Below are 18,826 nucleotides of genomic sequence, written 5' to 3'. Positions count from 1 at the left end.
CTTGATTTCTTGAGTTCCTCATATGTTTTAGAACTGAGATGTGGGGTTTGTAAAGATCTTTTGCCAGTCTGTAGGCTGCCATTTTTCCCTATTGACAGTGTTCTTGGCCATGCAGAAGCTTTTCAGTTTCATGAGGTCCCATTTATTGTCAATCTTAGTATCTGCACTGTTGGTTTTCTGCTCAGGAAGTTGTTTCCTGTGACAACACATTCAAGATTATTCTTCACTTTCTCTTCTATCAAGTTCCATGTGTCTGGTTTTATGTTGAAGTCTTTGTCCACTTGGACTTGAGTTTTGTGCAGGGTGATAGATATAAAACTATTTGCATTCTTCTACATGCAGAGGTCTGGTTAGAACAGCACCATTTGCTGAAGATGCTTTTTCCCATTGTATAATTGTGGCTTCTTTGTCAAAAATTAATGTCTGTAGGTGTGTGGATTTACATCTGGTTCTCTGGTTCTATTCCATTGATCAATCTGCCTGTTTTTATGACAATACCCTGTGTTTTTATTACTATTGCTCTGTAGTATAACTTGAAGTCAGAGATGGTGATATCTCCAGAAGTTCTTTTATAGTACAGGGTTGTTTATCTATCCCGTTGAGTATTGGTCTTTCAAGATTGGTAACAAATTGTGTTGGAATTTTAAAAAATTATTTATTTACTTATTTATTATTATAATTTATTAACATCACATGATGATTGTTATCCCCTCTCTCATATAGTCCCCTTCCCTCTCTCCCTCTTATGCCCTATTTCCCTCCTTTAGACCTCTTACAGAAGGGTACCTCTTCCCGCATCATATGACCACAGGCTATCAGGTCACTTCACGATAGTCTGTATCCCCTTTCTTTGTGTACCCATAAGGCCTCCTCACCAAGGGGAAGTTATCAAATTGGGGACACCAGAGTTATTGTCAGATGCAGTCTCTGCTCCCCCCAACCAGGGAGAATGAGCTGTCCATTGGCTATATCTGAACAGGGGTCAAGGTTCTCTGCATACATTGACTTTAGTTGTGCAGGTCCCCTGGCTCCAGATCCACTGGCCTTGAGGTGTCCCTGTGGAGTTCCTGACCTCTCCTGGTTCTTCCATCCCCCTACTCTTCCATACAACTCTCAGTGTGCTCTACCCAGAGTCCTGCTATGAGTCCCAGCATGTGTCTACATCCTTGCTGAATGGAGTCTCTCAGAGACATCTATGTTGGGATAATATCCATTTAGAAGTGAGTAACCATGGATGTCTTTCTGAGTCTGGTTACCTCACTCAGGATGATCTTTTCTAGTCCCATCCAATTGCCTTTAAATCTCAAGATTTCCTTGTTTTCAATAGCTGGGTAGGATTCCATTGTGTAAATGTACCACAGTTGCTTTATCCATTCTTTGGTTGAGGGAGGTCTAGGTTGTTTCTAGATTCTAGCTATTACAAATAAGGCTGCTATGAACAGAGTTGAGCAAATGCCCTATTGTACGATGGAGCATCTTTCAGGTGCATGCCCAGGAATGGAATAGCTGTGTCTTGGGGCAATACTTTTCCCAATTTTATGAGAATTGGCCAGATGGATTTCTAAAGTGGTTATACAAGTTTGTACTCCCATCAGCAATGAAGGAGTGTTCCCCTTTCTCCACAGCCTCACCAGCATGTGCTGTCACTTGAGTTTTTTTATCTTAGCCATTCTGATAGGTGTAAAATTGAATCTCAGAGTTGTTTTGATTTGCTTTTCCCTGATAACTTACGATATTGGGCATTTATTTTAAATGTTTCTTGGCCCTTCAATATTCTTCTGTTGAGAATTCTCTGTTAGCTCTGGGAATTACATTTGATCTGTAGATTGCTTTTGATAGGATGGCCATTTTTTACTATGTTAATCTTATTGATACATAAAATCTTTTTCAATTTCATTCTTAAAAGACTTTCAGTTGCTTGAGTAGAGTTACATCAAGATATTTTATATTATTTGTGGCTATTGTGAAGGGTATTTTTTTTATTAATTTATTCTTGTTACATCTCAATGTTTATCCCATCCCTTGTATCCTCCCATTCCTCCCCCCCCCCATTTTCCCATTATTCCCCTCCCCTATGACTGTTCCTGAGGGGATTACATCCCCCTATATATTCTCATAGGGTATCAAGTCTCTTCTTGGCTACTTGCTGTCCTTCCTCTGAGTGCCACCAGGTCTCCCCCTCCAGGGGACATGGTCAAATGTGAGGCACCAGAGTACGTGAGAAAGTCGTATCACACTCTCCACTCAACTGTGGAGAATATTCTGACCATTAAAAAATGAAACTGGACCCATATTTGTGAAGGGTATTGTTTCTCTAATTTCTTTCTGTGCCTGTTTGTAGTTTGTATGTAGAGAGGCTATTGCATTTTCTTAGTTAATTCTGTATCAAGCTGCTATGCTGAAGGTGTTTTCAGCTGTAGGAATACTCTGATAGAAGTTTGGGGTCACTTATGTACACTATCCTATCATCTAGGAACAGTGATACTTTGACTTCTTCCTTTCCAATTTTTATCTCCTTGATCTTTAGTTGTCTTATTGCTCTAGCTAGGACTTCATTCAAGTACTATATTGAATAGATATGGAGAAAGTGTACAGCCATGTCTTGTACCTGATTTTAGTGGAATTGTTTGAAATTTCTGTCCATTTAATTTAATGTTGACTATTGGCTTGCTGTGGATTACCTTTAGTATTTTTAGTTATTTCACTTTGTTCCCCTAATCTCTTCAAAGCTTTTATCATGAAATGAGTGTTGGGTATTGGCAAAGGCTTTTTTTCAGCACCTAATGAGATGATAATGCGGTTTTTCCTTTTCAGGTTGTTTGTATGTTGGAGTACATGGACAGTTTTTTTATATATTGACCCCTCTCTTAATCCTAGGGATGAACCTCACTTGATTATGTTGGATGATGTATTTGATTTGTTCATGGATTCAGTTTGTAAATATTTTATATTTTTGCATCAAAGTTCATAAGTGATATTGTTTTGAAATCCTCTTTCTTGTTTGAGCCTTTTTATGGCTTATGTATCAGGGTGACTGTGGCATCATAAAATGCATCTGTGGTGTTCTTTACATTTCTATTTTATGGAATAATTTGAGGAGTATTGGTATTATCTCCTTTATAAAAATTTCATAGAATTCTGAACTAAAACCATCTGTCTCTGGGCTTTTTCTTGTGGTTGTTGTTGTTGTTAGTAGATTGATCTTTAAATTTGGTAAATGATATCTGTAAAGAAAATCATCTATTTCATTTTGTTTTCTCCAATTTGTGAAGTATAGACTTTTTCAAGTAAAACCTAATGATTCCTTGGATTTCTTAGGTGTCTGCAATTTTGTTCCCCATTTCATTTATGATTTTCTTAATTTGGATACTCTCTTTGTGTTTTTACTTAGTTTGGCTAAGGGTTTGTCTATCTTTTTTATTTTCTCAAAGAACAAACCGTTGGTTTCCTAGATTCTTTATATTATTCTCTTTTTTTCTTTTATTTTCTGATTTCAGCCTTTACTTTGCTTATTTCCTGCCATCTATTCCTCTTGAGTGTGTTTACTTATTTTTGTTTTAGAGTGCTCAGGTAGCATTATAAGTTTCTAGTATGAGATGTCTCCAATTTCTTTATGAAGATACTTAGTGCTATGAATTTTCCTCTTAGCACAATGTGTCCCATAAGTTTGGGTATGTTATGCCTTCATTTTCATTGAATTCTGGAATGTCTTTAATTTCTTTCTTTATTTCTTCCTTGACCTCTTGGTCATTGAGTAGAGTTGTTCAGTTTCCATGAGTTTGAAGGCCTTCTGATGTTTCTGTTGTGTTGAAGTCCAGCTTTAATCCATGGTTGTCTGATGATATACAAAAGTTTATTTCAATTTTCTTGTATCTGTTGAATTTAAAGATTGAGGTATCATTTTTTAATGAATATTACGTGTCCTTCCTCATCTTTTTAGATTAATTTTCATTGAATGTTTATTTTATTAGATATTTGAATAGCTACTCCAGCTTGCTTCTTGGATCCATTTGCTTGAAAATATTTTTTCAGCCCTTTATTCTGAGATAATATTTATGTTTGTTGCTGATGTGTGTTTCTTGTATGCATCAGAATGATGAATCCTGTTTCTGCATCCATTCTGTTAGCCTATGTTTTTTACTGGGGAATTGAGTCCATTGATTTTGATAGTAATGACCAGTGATTGTTAATTCCTGTTATTTTTATGTTGGTGGTATTTTTGTTTGTTTGTTTTTGTTTTGTGTGTGTGTGTGTGTGTGTGTGTGTGTGTGTGTGTGATTCTTTTGGTTTTGCTTGTGTAGAACTAGTTATTTTCTGTCTTTTCTTGGATATAGTTAACATTTTTGGGTTGGAGTATTCATTCTAGTATCTTCTGTAGAGCTGTATTTGTGGATCGATAGTGCTTAAATTTGGTTTTGTCATGAGATATCTTGTTTGTTCACTCTATGGTGACTTAAAATTTTGCTGGGTATAGTAGTGTGTTTTGGTATTTATGGCCTTGTAGAGACTGCAAGACATCTACCAAGGCCCTTGTGGCTATTAAAGTCTCTGTTGGGAAGTTGGATATAATTCTAATAGATCTGTCTTTATATTTTACTTGCCCCTTTTCCCTTGAGATTTTAATGTTCTTTCTTTGTTCTGTACATTTAGTGTATTGACTATTATGTGGTGGGAGGATTTTCTTTTTCTGTTCAATCTATTTGGTGTTCTCTCAGCATCTTATATGTGTATAGGCATGTTTTTAGGCTTGTATGTTTTTAGGCTAGGGAAATTTCCTTCTATTATTTTGTTGAAAATAGTTTCTAGTTCTTTGGTTGAAATTTTTCTCCTATTCCTATTATTCATAGATTTGATCTCTTCATGTTCTTCCAGATTTCCTATATGTTTTATTTTTCAGGAGCTTTTTACATGTAACATTTTCTTTGGTTGACGTATGTATTTATTTAATAGTTTCTTCTGTACCTGAGATTCTCTCTTCCGTCTCTTCTATTGTATTGGTGATGCTTTCTTCTGTCTCCCTATTATCTTCCCTGCATTTTCATCTACAGTATTCCCTCAGTATGTTTTTTTAATTATTGGTTCTATTTCCTCTTTCAGTTATTGAACAATTCTATTCATTTCATTCACCTACTTGATTACATTTTTCTGTATTTCTTTAAGGGATTTTCTCTTTAAAGGCCTATATCATCTCCACAGCTTTGGATTTTCTTGTGCTTCAGCTGTGTAAAGATGTCTAAAGCTGTTATAGTAGCATAGCTTGGCTCTGATGGTGCCACATTACCTTGGCTGTTGCTTATGTTTATATGTTGGTCTTTAACCATATGGGGTTTGTACTTAGAATTTGATTCTGATTTCTGAGTATATCTTTGTTGGGTAGGGGGTTTTTGGATTTTTCCCCTTGGTATCTGTTTCCTCTCTGACTTCCTGTCTGAGTGGCCTAGTGCAATCTCAATAGAGCTCCCCTAGGGTTTTTGTGGCCTGTGTGGCCTCTAGAATTTTGGGCACTAGCCTTTTCTCTGAAATAGCTAGCACCAGTACAGCTTGGGGTTCCTGGTGTGGGTTGACCCTGAGAAAGCAGACAGAGTTGTAGCCTGAAAAATGAAGTCCAAGAGATGGGGTACAGTGTAAGGCTGTTGGGTGTGTTTTAAAGGCATATGGCAGTAAGGGCTTGGGGCAGGGTCTTACCTGGTGTCCCTGGTTCCACAGGCCTCTAGAAAAGCAGGCAGAGTTTTGGGGTTAGAAATGGAACGGAGGTTTTGGGGTATGGTTTATCTGTGTTAGATGTGCTTTCAGGCATATTTGCTGGCAAGGGTTCAGTGTAGAGTAGGGGCTTACCTGGTGTCCCTGGTGCCAATAGGCCTATAACAGAGCTGGCTGAGTTGAGGGGCAGGAATACAGTACAGTTTGGGGGTGCAATTTGCCCTCATCTATATTCTTCAAGTTCATGATAGTCTTAGATTTTTATTCTTAAAACCCTGTCAACAGTTGCTTTCCTCTCAACCATCTTAGGGCCCTTATTTGTTTCCCATACATGAACAAACCACCAAACCCAGAAAGAATATCCTTTCCCCATAATGAAAATTATTACATGGCAATTTTAAAAACATGCAATATTAAGGTAGTGTCTTGATTTTTAGCTTTTCTTGAAAAATAATTTTTAAGCACGACTGTCACCCATTTCATATATGAAGAGAAGGATCTAGCACTGAGTTCTTCCAATCCTTTGAGAAAGTCCAGTCAGCCATTCTCACCTGACAGCTACAGCCTTGCTTTATGTGCCTTGTCTCTGCAGGCTGTTGGGTTTCAGGAGCCAGCTCTGCTGTGGACCTCACAGGCACTTACCTGCTGCTTGTGTTACTCTGCCAAATATAGCATGAACATCCACCTAGTGAGGCTCCTGTTTACACTGTAGAGCTGTCAGAGACCTTGATGCTTCTCCGATGGTGAATGATCTGTGTCAAGCTGAGTGGTACAAGACATCTGAGAGGTTGCACACTTTCCGCTGGTGCATTATCACACCCATATTAATTGCTCCAGCAGATCAGATGCATATTTGGTTTTCTTGAGTTTATCCTTTGACCCCTTTTAAAAGAAAATTGTTGGACAGTAAAAGCCATGCATCTTAACACTCTTCAAGGACTCTGGGCTCAACTAGTCATGGTAGACATTATTGTTTAATAATTCTAAGTGCATAAAGAACTCATTTTTTTTTCTGGGGAAATGGATTAGCCAATAAACACAAGGACAGGCATGTGGTACATACTTATAATCCTACCTAGCATTAGGAAAATGGGAGGTGGAGATGGGGGATTCCTGGAATTCACCAGCAGGCTACCCTGGCCTACTTGGCTATATTCTGGATGAGTGAGAAACCTTGACTCAAACAAAAAGGGGTAGAAGCTTGAGGAGTAATTATCTTACCTTGTGTTTGGAATATACAGAACCTGCTTTGGAGTGTTTACGTACAACTGACCATTTCTTCATCTCTTTTTCGCAGCAGGGACTAAGTTGTGAAGGCAACACAGCATAGGAGTTACTACAATAAATTTTCCCAGACTCAGATTTCTTTCTTATAGATTTGTTTTTATTTATATATTGGAGGGGGTTGTCTATGAAGGCCAGAAGGGAGTTTGGAGGTTTGGGGGTGATCTGGAGCTACCATTGCAGGCTGAACTCCAGTTCTCTGGAATAACATCAATCACTCTGTTTTTCAATTATAATTTATTCATTTTTATTTGATATATATGTATATATGTATTATATTTTATGTACATTTTATTTCATTTTATGCATCTACATCTCTGTGAGGGTGTCTGATCCTCTAGAACTGGAATTACAGGCAGTTATGAGCTGCCGTGTGGGTGCTGGAAATTGAACCCAGGGTCTTTGAAAGAACAGCCAGTGTTTTTAATCTCAGAGACATCTCTCCAGCCCCACATCAATAACTCTTAACTAATGAGCCATAGCTGTACCCCCTCCCCCAACCCTAATTTGAAGGCTCTTCCAGCTGAGACTCACAAGAATTATATTAAAATCCACAATTAAGGCCAATGTCAAGCAGTTCTCATTGCTCCTAGAAAGAACTATTTCTTCAAATGTAAGAGATAATAGTGGTGGTTTTCAACCTTTCTAATGCTGTGACACTTAAATACAGTTTTTCATGGTATGGAGACTCCCAAACATAAAATTATTTAATTGCTAGCTCAAAACCGTAATTTTCCTACTGCTAAGAATTGTAACATAGATAGCTGATCTGCAACCCCTATGAAAATGTCATTTGACCCCCAAAAGAGGTCGTGATCCACAGGTTGAAAACCTCTGCTTTATAGTAAAAAAAATTTGTATAAGATCTTCAGAGTTCCTTAAATAAACTGCCAGACTGTGTTGTGTATATATGTGCACATATGTGTGCAGATGTAAGCAGAAAGACTAGATGACCTAAGGCGAGCTACTTTAGCATTCCATTTTATTCCAGTGAGACAGAGTCTCATTAAACGTCTGGCAGCAAGCAAGCCCTGGTATATCAGTGCTAGGTGAGTGGGTGCACGAGGCAGCACTAGCCTTTTATGTGTGTTCTGGGGATTGAATTTAGGCCCTCCTGTTTTTACTGTGAACAATCTCACCCACTGAGCTATCTCTGCAGCTTTCAAATGAGTTTCCTATGTTCTGTCCACCGGTAGGGTCCTTGAATTGTAGGCGACCACTGCTCAGCTTTAGAGTCAGCACCTTGGGCTCATGCTAAGATAATTTGGAACGTTTCCCAGTTTGTGTGCAGGATAAGCTGGAGGGAGTACAGTGATAATTAACACAGTGTCAGACTGGATAATAGTAGAAACTGTAAAGACAGGAAAATGTTGTTACCAAGGCCCAGACGCACCTGTGAAAACAGGAACTTAATTTGTGTGAAGAATATCACATGGGGGCAGAGGGGATAAAGCTTGTGAGATTTCTTTTAAATAACTCATACCAGGCAAGGGTGAAATCTGTATAAAAAGAATGAAACCAACAAAGACCAACTAACACCCTCTGGCTGGTGAGATAAATCAAGTACTGTGAGAGGAGCCTCTCTGCGACCTTGAGACAACCTCACCATCTAGGATATTAGAGTTTTCTAATCCCTAGTACAGAAGTGTGACATCGTTGTCATAGCAGGTTTTTAAATAGCAATGGGTCTCTGGCTACTGTACACTCAGTCATCCCTTTAAAGAACAGTATACATCCCAGGTCATCAGTTCTGGGCAGGTGACCTTGTGACTGCATGTTACATTCCTTATAGGCTAGTTTCCATCAGTTTTCACTATATAATAAGCTAGTCAGGGGGTCAGCGGGGTGAGAGGTGATGGGGTAGGATTTCAGTCACACTGGATTACCCCCAAGGACTGTTGGGCATTGCTAACAGCCCAGAGGACTGGAGAATGTGCACATGGTGCGAGCTGCCTGATGAGCAGCAGCTGCTGATTGGAATGCTGTTATTATTGTCCGTTATTTTTACAATTGATCCTTCATAAGTAAATACATAGTGATGGGATGCTTTACTGCCAGTGCTCACTGGGACATCTATGCAGACTGGACACAAGGTAGACTGAGGAGAAAAACTTCCAACTCTCAGAGCTGTCCTCTGTTAATGGCAGATCACTGGGACCACTCTATTCTTTTTGTATATCTGACTCAGGACGAACTAACTCAGCTATTTCCAGGAACAGTTTTCTGCTCACATCAAACAACAATAATAGAACAAAAATGACAAAATCCCAACAACATTGTTTTCTGAAAGGCTCTTGGACTTCAGCAAATTAGATTTTTTTAAAAAAAAAAAATCAAAATTAAGCTTCCAAGAGACAAGCTACCAGAACAAAGGAGAGGTCAGGAAATCATCTGAGCAGGCCAGTCTAGATACAGCCCAACAACATTTCCCAGGTCCTGGTCTTCACAGAAGGGATACTGGGATGTGAACCAGTTACGTTTTTAACTGTCTTGTCTCTCCTTGTATCTGCTTCACAGGGAAGGTGGATGAAACTGATAGATTTGCTTTCTCGTGGTTACTTATTGTTTCTGATTCTTTTAAAAGGACTTCTCAATCTCTGAAAGCAAACTCTTTGGCCCCTCCCATTGGATTCCTTATTATATTTTCATAATGAAATATAAAACTTCAGAATTGGGAATAATGCTGATTTGTGCCCTTAAATTGTAATTTAGTTCTCAGCAATATCAAACAAATATTTCACAATTCTATTGAATTCTAACAGCAAGTACCAGATACAACAGGTTGGGGGGGCTCAGTGATACAAAACTTCCGTACTTAGATTCTGGCTACAAATCTCATACCCTACAATTACTTATATTGTATCCAACTTGACTTCATGTAGGGGATTTTCTTTTTCCTTTTCTACTTTGGATAAATTCTTCAGAGGAGCTGGATTATAGTTGAGGAGGGGGAGAAGGGGCAGAGAAGGATGGAGCAGCAGGGAGGCACTGAGTAATTGTCATTCAGGCAAATACCCCAAGAAGGCTGGCAGTCCTCACCCTGAGCAAAGCATGCTGTTTCCTTTTTAATTGAAGGAAAGGGGTAGGGGGCCTTCCATGGTGAGGAGGAGTGGTGTTTGGTTTATGTGTGACCCATGCAGTGGGACAGTGGTCAGGTTGCCATTGACCCTACAGGAGCCTATGAGAGTCCAGATTGTTCTTGTCTTGCTTGCAACCCTTTCTACTTAAGAGTCTGTGTGAACCTGGAGGCCCGGGTTCTCTTACAAGGCCTCGCAGCGCTAAGCAGAGGACAAGTCTGAGGACACAAGTTTATCACAAAGGATGAAAATACAGAGACAGATGAAGAAATCAGAGGGAAATGTGAGACATGGACTGAGCACGGGAGCCCCTGTTTTGGATATGGAATGCACCATTGTCCTTGTTGATGTTATCACTATCCAGAAGGCTCCTTCAACCCGCACCACGCAGCTAGCTAGGTTACTTGGTTCGTGTCTATGTCTCAGTTCAAATGTTATGATCAGGAGGATTGAAGCTTAAATCACTGTCTACAGACTGAATGTAACCCCTCCCTTTCCATGTCTTGGGGTATCACTGGAAGAAGAGGGAGAAGGTGGAAAAAGGAAGGAAAGAAATAGAGGAAAAACCTAGCTCCAACTTCTTCTGTTTTCCGTAGGGTGCTTTGTGTGGACCTAACTTTGACCTAAGACGTACACAATTATTTATATAGGCATGTCTCTGCAAATACTATGAAATCAGCCTAGTTTGCTCAAAGCACTCAGACTGTTTACTCTTGTTCCTATCAACTCAATTTTCCTATCTTTCTCTTTGATATGAATTCAACAAATACCTGTACTTCATGTAACACCATTTCTCCACCTTCAGTGTATTTAACTTTCATCATGCATTTTAAATTACTTCTGTCACAAGGTCTTGTTAAATTGTAGGCTCAGAATCCATCAGGTACACTGTAGTTACAGTAATTGCTCGATGTCAAATACAACTAGTTGTATGTTTGTGTTATATCTGACTTACCCTGGGGATTCCCTTTAAAGAAAGTTTGTATTTGATGGATCTTTAAGTACAGATGCTCAACGAAGTAAACGGAAAAAGAAAGAAAACTACCACCACAGCCACTACAAAAATACATAGACAGAAAATAGGTTTTTTGATTACTTTTTGAAACAGTGTTTTTCTGTGTAGCTTTGGCTATCTTGGACTTGCTTTGTAGACCAGGCTGGCCTCAAACTCACAGAGAACTGCCTGCCTCTGCCTTCCTTCGTGCTGGGATTACAGGCATGTACTAGCCAGAATGACTCATATACAATTTATCTTTTCCTTCTATTGACCCAACATACAACTATAAAAGTTTCTAGGATATATCAGAATTTCAATTAATATTTACCTCTGTGTATGCATGTTTGTAGGTATGTATTTGAGATATACATATGTATGTGGGATAAAAATAAATAAATATATATCATAAATGCATATATATAGAGAGAAACACAGAGCCTGTGCATATATCAAATATATACACCTCATAAAAACTTTATATAAACAGAAACATACAGACTCAGAGAGAGAGGGGTAAACAGAGACTGTGTGTGTGTGACCTAAGTTGGAAATCACTTGTAGCCCAGATTAGCAATAAATTGGAAAAGTAGTCCTTCTGTTTCTCCCTCCCTAGGGCTGGATTTACAGTTGTGAGCAACCACACCTTGCTCAACATTTTCTTATTGTTGCTCTTTAGTTTTGAGACAGAGTCTCATATAGCCCAGACTGTGATTATATTACATTGCTCATACGTTATACTGTAAGAAATTCTCAAAGAATTAACAAAATTAATTTTCAAATGAACGAAAGTATACATTTCAGAAGATTATTCTGACAGTGTGTTAAGTGGTTGAAAAGGAACTTGAACTTGTTATTCTTCTGCCTCTCCTCCCTAAGTTTTTGTTTTGCAGTCATGGGGATGGAATCCACAGCTTCCTACACACAAGGCAAGAACTTACCAAATGTACATCATTCCAGCCCCATTTTTTCCTTTTATCATAAAAAGATTACTTTTTAAGTGTTAGCATGTAAAATGGCTATATTGGTGTCTTCTCTAATAAACTGTTGGATATGAATTTTCATCACTTTTGTATCCCCTGATACAATCATACTGATAGTGTACACATGGCCAATGCTAACTCAAGCCAGACAAAAATCACAGCATAGAGAGAGGGAGGTGGGCAAGAAACTCTCCACTAGCTAGAGCTATTGATGGGAGGGCGAGAGGAAGCACTCTTTAATTATGTAATCATTGGTATGTCAGCTGCATGACAGGCGGTCCTTACCCCCAAAACTAACTAACCTATACACACTGGACCAGATACAGAAAGAAAAAAGGAAACCAGATCTAAATATTGAATAAGAAGGGAAGTGAGAGTGGAATGGAATTATGGGAGGAGTTGTATGGAGAGATGTATTATTCCAAATTACATGGTATGAAATTCCCATGGAATTTACAAAATTAATTTTCAAAAGAATGAAAGTCTCCATTTCAGAAGATTATGTTGACAATTCAGATTTCTCCCACATCTGATATCAATATTGAAGTCATTTTCTCTTATTAATCTCCTTAATATAACCATTCCTTTCTTTCTCTTTCCTGTTCTAGGTAACTTTTAAAGCATCCAGACATTCAGTGTCTCCAGATTTAAAGTACGTTCTTCTGGCGTATGACGTCAAACAGGTAAGGGAACTCTTGCTCTTTTACAGAAATCTTTCTCTCTGAACATTGAGGCCACAGTTTATATTACATTTATATTTAGAACTACTTGGGCATGGTGAGTGTGGCTTTGGGAAAGTGATGGTTGAAGGTAGGATAATTGAGTAGCAAGTAACTGGGATAATCAGTCAGGTGACAGGGACAAAGGTGTTAGGTTCTACAAGTGTTACAGAGGCTTGTTTTCAGGATAAGCCCATCAGCATCCCCTAGAGCCTTTGGGTTTATTACGTCAGATTGAGTCTTTCCTCCTAGATATGGTTTGGGCTGCAATGTATATAAAAGGAGAACATTGTTTTAAATAATGGACACTATATGCTTTAGTGGTTTGTTTAAAGATTTTATTGTGTGTGGGGGGTGGGTGGGGCGTGCGCCCGCGCAAGCACACTTACGCACCTGTGTATATTTTATAGAATAACTGAAGGTCAGAGGACAATTTAGGAAGTTGATTCTTTTTCCACCATCTGTGTCCTGAAGATTGAACTAAAGTCAACAGGCTAGTGGCACATGTCTTTTTATGCACTGAGCCATTTTGCCAAGCTGGAAGTTGATTTTGTTTTTTGTTTTCTTTTTCCTTTTTTTTTTTTTTTTTTTTTTTTTTTTTAATGTTTTACTGATGTTGTGTGATGTCTTTGAATTATCTACTTGTACAATGTGCCAAAAGAGACCTTTACACACTGAGCCAATTTGGTAGCTGGTAATAGTTTAAAAAATGCACATGTGGTGTGTCCGTATATGTGCATATGTGTTTGAATGAGCACATCTGTTTGCATGGGTACCTATGTATACATTCATATAAATGCAGATATGTGCATGCCAGGGACTACATAGAGAGATCAGGAACAGCCTCTGTGTTAATCCTCAACTCTCAGATCCTTTGAGACAGAATCTCTTTGCTATTATTTCTGCTTCTGGCACCAGGCTTAGTGTCTGTGAGCTTTTCTGGATTTTCCTCTCTTCCCTATATCCCTACAGATGCACATATATTCCCACATCCCTATAGATGCAGTGGAGTAACAGAACTTGTATTATGTGTCTGTTTTTTACTGAGGTTCTGAAGATTCAAACTCAGGTCCTCAGGTTTTCACAGCCAGTGCTTTTAACCGCTGCGCTGCCTAGGCAGCACTATTGATGGCATTTGAGTATCAGCTATGTAGTCTCAGAAAGTATCCAAAACAGAACAACAACCGAAATCAACATTAAGCAAACACGATAATCTTTTCTCAGTCACTGCTTCACTATTCTGCTGCAGCACTAGAGTATAGTTAGGCATACATATGGCTAGTGACTATTTTGTACATAGATATAATTTTCACTGTTAAGAAGCAAAGTAAGCGTTAAAAGGCAATTCAACACATCAGTTTCTCCAGAGAAGAAATGATGGGAGATTAGTCAAGTAAGTTTTATGAGCTTTAGGACAGACAATAAAAGTTTATGGAGTTAAGGCAGGAAGCCTCATATAACGCATCAAAGGCCTTTGAACACATGACATTTCATAGTTCAGCAGACTTGCTGTTTAATGTGCTAGCCTTTTGGAGTGTACACCTGATGTGTATCTTTAAATTTTATATTTTTACTGAAAAGTAGTTTATTCTGAAAAAGATGGCAATATTTTCATTACCGGCTTTTCTCTCTGCTAGCATCTCTGTGTTTTGGATTGACCAGTGCTCTCTTTGTATGTCTTCATTTGCAGATTTCATAAGATACATTATTACAATGATAAAAATGTATATATATATATATATATACATTTTCATATATATGGGAAAATGTTAAAATATGCTTAAGGTTACAAAATAATTCTATCTAGGAGAATTTAAATTTGACCTGCCATATAGAAGAGATAATGAAACTTTATTTTTTATTGTAAGTTTGGTGTGTGTGTGTGTGTGTGTGTGTGTGTGTGTGTGTGTGTGTGTTGGTTCAAGTGTGGTATATGGGAGTGGCTTCTATCTGTGGCTCATATAGGTCCCAAATATTGAATTTAGGTTTGGTGGTACAGGCCTTTACCCACCAATCCATCTTATTGACCCATTGAACACAGGTGTGTTGGCATGTGTTTACAGTCATTGCAATCAAGACAAGATCTGAAAACTCAATAGGCATTCATAACAATGAAAGAGAATCTAGAACTTAGATATGGATTCTCTTGATTGTAGTCAAGTGAGTTTTGGAAAAAGTACAAAAATATTTCACCGAATAAATGGTAGTCTTTTCAACAAATGGTGCTGGAGTGATTAGATATCCATAGGCAGAGAGAAAATAGGGGGCCTGATAGATAGCATCGTGGGTTAAGGTCCTTGCTACCAAGCCCGGTGATCTGAATTTGAGCCTCTGGACCAATATTGTAGGAGAAGAGAACTGACTCATACCATTTTCCTCTGCCCTCGACAGGTGTATGCTTATCTATTAATGTGCACTCAAACACACATAAAACACATAAGTAAAGTGTAATAAAAACTTTTTAAATAGAAAAGAAGAAAGGGAGATGGGGAGAAGGGAAAAAAGACAAAAGAAATGGAAAAATAATAAAATAAAAATTATCTATGTTAACCTCAATTTCATCTCTTATGTTGTTAATTCGGAATGAATCCAAATATAACTGTAGTAAGTAAAGGAACAGGAAAATTGCCACAGATTGTCTCCAGGATCTAAGACTAGGGGGAAAAATCCTTAGGTGATACACTAGTAGTGAAGACTATGAAGCTGAAAACTGTTGTTCTATGAAAAGGTACACTATGATGACAAAAATTCAAGCTAAAACCTGTGTGCAATATCTGCAATAACCCATTAAAGAAAGAATCCACGTAGTGGTTTGAATGAGAGATGTCCCGCACAGGCTTAGGTATTGTAACACTTTGTCCGGAAACTGTGTTGCTATTTGAAGCAGTTTAGAAGGTGTAGCCTTGCAAGAGGAAGTATGTCACTGGGGGTGGGGGTTGAGACTTTGTAACTTAGTCTCACTTCAGTTTCTTTGCTCTGCTCTGTGGCTGAGGTTAAGGTGTGGCTTATAGCTTCTTGTTTCACGCACCATGCCCAATGCCAGCTGCTATGCCTCCTCACCATGGTGGACATATCCTTCAGAAACCATAGCCCAATAAATTCTTCCTTCCATCAGTTGATTATGATCATGATGTTTTATCACAGCAATAACAAAGTAACTAATAGAACTAACACCTGGGGATTCTTAGTATGGAAAACTTAACACCAGGGAGAAAAACAACTATATGAATGGAAAAGGGACTAACACTCAAAAAGATATTCGTGAGAGAAACTATCCATGTGGCTGATCATTTCAGAGTCATTAGCACTAGTAGAATATACTTAAAACCACAACTAATATCAGTCACTACATACATACTTATAAAAAATGGATTAATTAAAAAAAACAGTACTGGCCCCAAATGAAAACCAGCACACAAAAAAATATTAGATCACCTCAAAATTGTTGCTGGGGTTGTTTAAGAAGGTATAGCTATAGCTTATTTTGATTATTTTTGTCTTGATGGTGGTGCCTTCAACAATTAAACTCATGCTACCACCCATAGCACCCATAGCACCCATACCATCAGGTGCACATCATAGTAGTTTTTCAGTGACATGAAACTTAGATTCATACTGAGCTATATATGTATATACTTATAGAAGTATTTACTCATTTATTTTCCTGTTTGTTTACCTAATTACTAATTTTTGACACCGGTCTCACTGTGTAGCCTAGGATTGCCTAGAAAAGCTGTACTTTTATTTTTAATTATATTAAGTTAGATTAATTATATTAATAATACAGTTCAGTTAGGTGATGGAGCAGTCTGCTGGCATGCATAAAAGCTGGTATTTAATCACCAGCTACCACATAAGTGAAACATGGTGGTGTATGCCTATAAACCCAGCCCTCAGGAGGTAGGAGAAGGAAAACCCAGAGTTCAGGGTCCTGGGCAACATAGAGTTTGAGCCAAGCTGGGATAAATTAGACCAGGTTTATGTCCCCAAATAAACCACATATTTTTTTCCTTCATGAATAGCTAAATTGTTGTAGACCCATATAAAAGTATATAACTAATAAATATGAAGAAAAAAGTACTTGATACACATAAGAACATGAGTGCATATCCAGGGTTACAAATGAGTTTAAAAAGGCAATCCACAAATCTACTGAGTATATGCTTTTTATATAACATTCTGCAAACAAGAAAGGTGAATGAATGAATGACAGAGTAACAATTTCAACGCATAAGGAGAGAAGTTAGAATGCTCCTCTTTATTTTTTTGTGTGGTAATTTGTGTGTTCTTGACTTGGAGAGAAGTGTCCTGCATCTTGACTCCATATCTGTCAGTTCCCTGGAAGTCAAGTTCTAAAAAATGTTTAATTGTGATTTAAGTAATTTTAATTTCATGTGTTTATTTATTTATTATTAATATATTTATATATGTGTGTGTGTATATGGAGATTTATTGCCACAGTATGTGTGTGAAAGTCAGAGGGCAATGGTGTGTGAGAGTCAGAGGGCAACTGTGTGTGGGAGTCAGAGGGCAACGGTGTGTGAGAGTCAGAGAGCAACTGTGTGTGGGAGTCAGAGGGCAACTGTGTGTATAAGTCAGAGGGCAACTGTGTGTGAGAGTCAGAGGGCAACTGTGTGTGAGAGTCAGAGGGCAACTGTGTGTGAGAGTCAGAAGGGAACTGTGTGTGAAAGTCAGAGGACAACTGTGTGTGAGAGTCAGAGGGGAACTGTGTGTGAGAGTCAGAGGGCAACTGTGTGTGAGAGTCAGAAGGGAACTGTGTGTGAGAGTCAGAAAGCAACTGTGTGTGAGAGTCAGAAGGGAACTGTGTGTGAGAGTCAGAGGGCAACTGTGTGTGAAAGTCAGAGGACAACTGTGTGTGAGAGTCAGAGGGCAACTTCCAGGAATCAGGTATATCCTTCCACCATCTATGTCCCAGAGATGGAGCTCAGGTCACCAGGTATCAAGCACCCCTACCCACAGAGTCCTCTCCTCAGCTTTGGCATTACAGTTTCAGTTAGGTGAAACCAGCAGTAGGATAAGTTGCATCTCCAAGTTCATCTTATAACTTCATATGAATTTATAATTAACACAAAGCAAAAACATCTAATTAGTGAAAAGATGTACTTGAGAAAAATTCCTAAAATGTCTAATGTTCAACTTATTTCATCAACTATGTAAATTATATAAAATCTTTGAGATTTTTGCTAATGTTAGTTACTGGATATAGATGAAAACGATTTTTGTACTTGTTAATATATTAACTTTTTCATGCAAATCTGATAGAATTTTGAAGACTTGAGAAGGAGACCGGTTGAAAATAAAGAGGATGACATACTAAACACACCTTGTTATCAGTCTATGAGCATCTTCATCCTTATCTGTATTGAGCACTCATGTGTCTTGGGAGAACATCTAGTGTTAGTGCTGTGCCAGTTCACTCCAAATGGTACCATTGATTATTCCTATGGATGTGTGACTAATAATTTCCCCAATTGTCTCATATACTTGAATGCTTACTCATCACAGAGCAACACAGTTTGAAAGGATTGTGAGGTGTGGCCTTGTTAAAGGAAGTGTGCCACTGGGAGTGGGCTTTATGGCTTCTAAAGTCCATGTCAAGCCAAGAGTTACTCTCTCTTCTCTTCTCTTCTCTTCTCTTCTCTTCTCTCTCTTCTCTTCTCTTCTCCTCTCCTCTATGCTCCTCTCCTCTACTCCTCTCCCTTCCCCTCCCTTCCCCTTCCCTCCCTTGTCCTCTTTTCCTCCCCTCCCCTTCCCTCCCCTCTCTTGTCCTCTCCTCTCCTGTCCTGTCCTCTCCTCTCCTCTCTTCTCTCTCTCTCTTTCTTCCTCTCTCTCTCTTTCTTCCTCTCTTTCTCTCTCTCTCTCTCTCTCTCTCTCTCTCTCTCTCTCTCTCTCTCTCTCTCTCTCTCTCTCTCTCTCTCTCCTTCTTTCTCTCTTTGTATCACGATGTAATTCTCATCTACTTCTCTAGCACCAAGTTTGTACTATGCTCCCTACCATGGTGAAAATGGACTAAGCCTCTGAAACTGTAAACAAGACTCCAATGAAATG

General features: G+C 38.5%; 1 protein-coding gene across 1 annotated transcript in view; it reads left to right on the top strand.

The window, feature by feature from the left end:
* The window catches only part of Dpp10 (dipeptidyl peptidase like 10), a 772,006-nt gene that overhangs the window by 384,336 nt on the left and 368,844 nt on the right, over nucleotides 1-18,826 (top strand). The window contains exon 5 of the mRNA XM_051147278.1: nucleotides 12,647-12,721. Coding sequence (XP_051003235.1) covers nucleotides 12,647-12,721 — 75 coding nt within the window. The remainder of the gene's footprint in view (nucleotides 1-12,646; nucleotides 12,722-18,826) is intronic.

This window comes from Acomys russatus, chromosome 6 (assembly GCF_903995435.1).
Source record: "Acomys russatus chromosome 6, mAcoRus1.1, whole genome shotgun sequence".
NCBI classification, from domain to species: domain Eukaryota; kingdom Metazoa; phylum Chordata; class Mammalia; order Rodentia; family Muridae; genus Acomys; species Acomys russatus.
The sequence above is the reverse complement of the archived record's forward strand: the minus strand, read 5'-3'. Positions and strand labels throughout refer to the sequence as shown.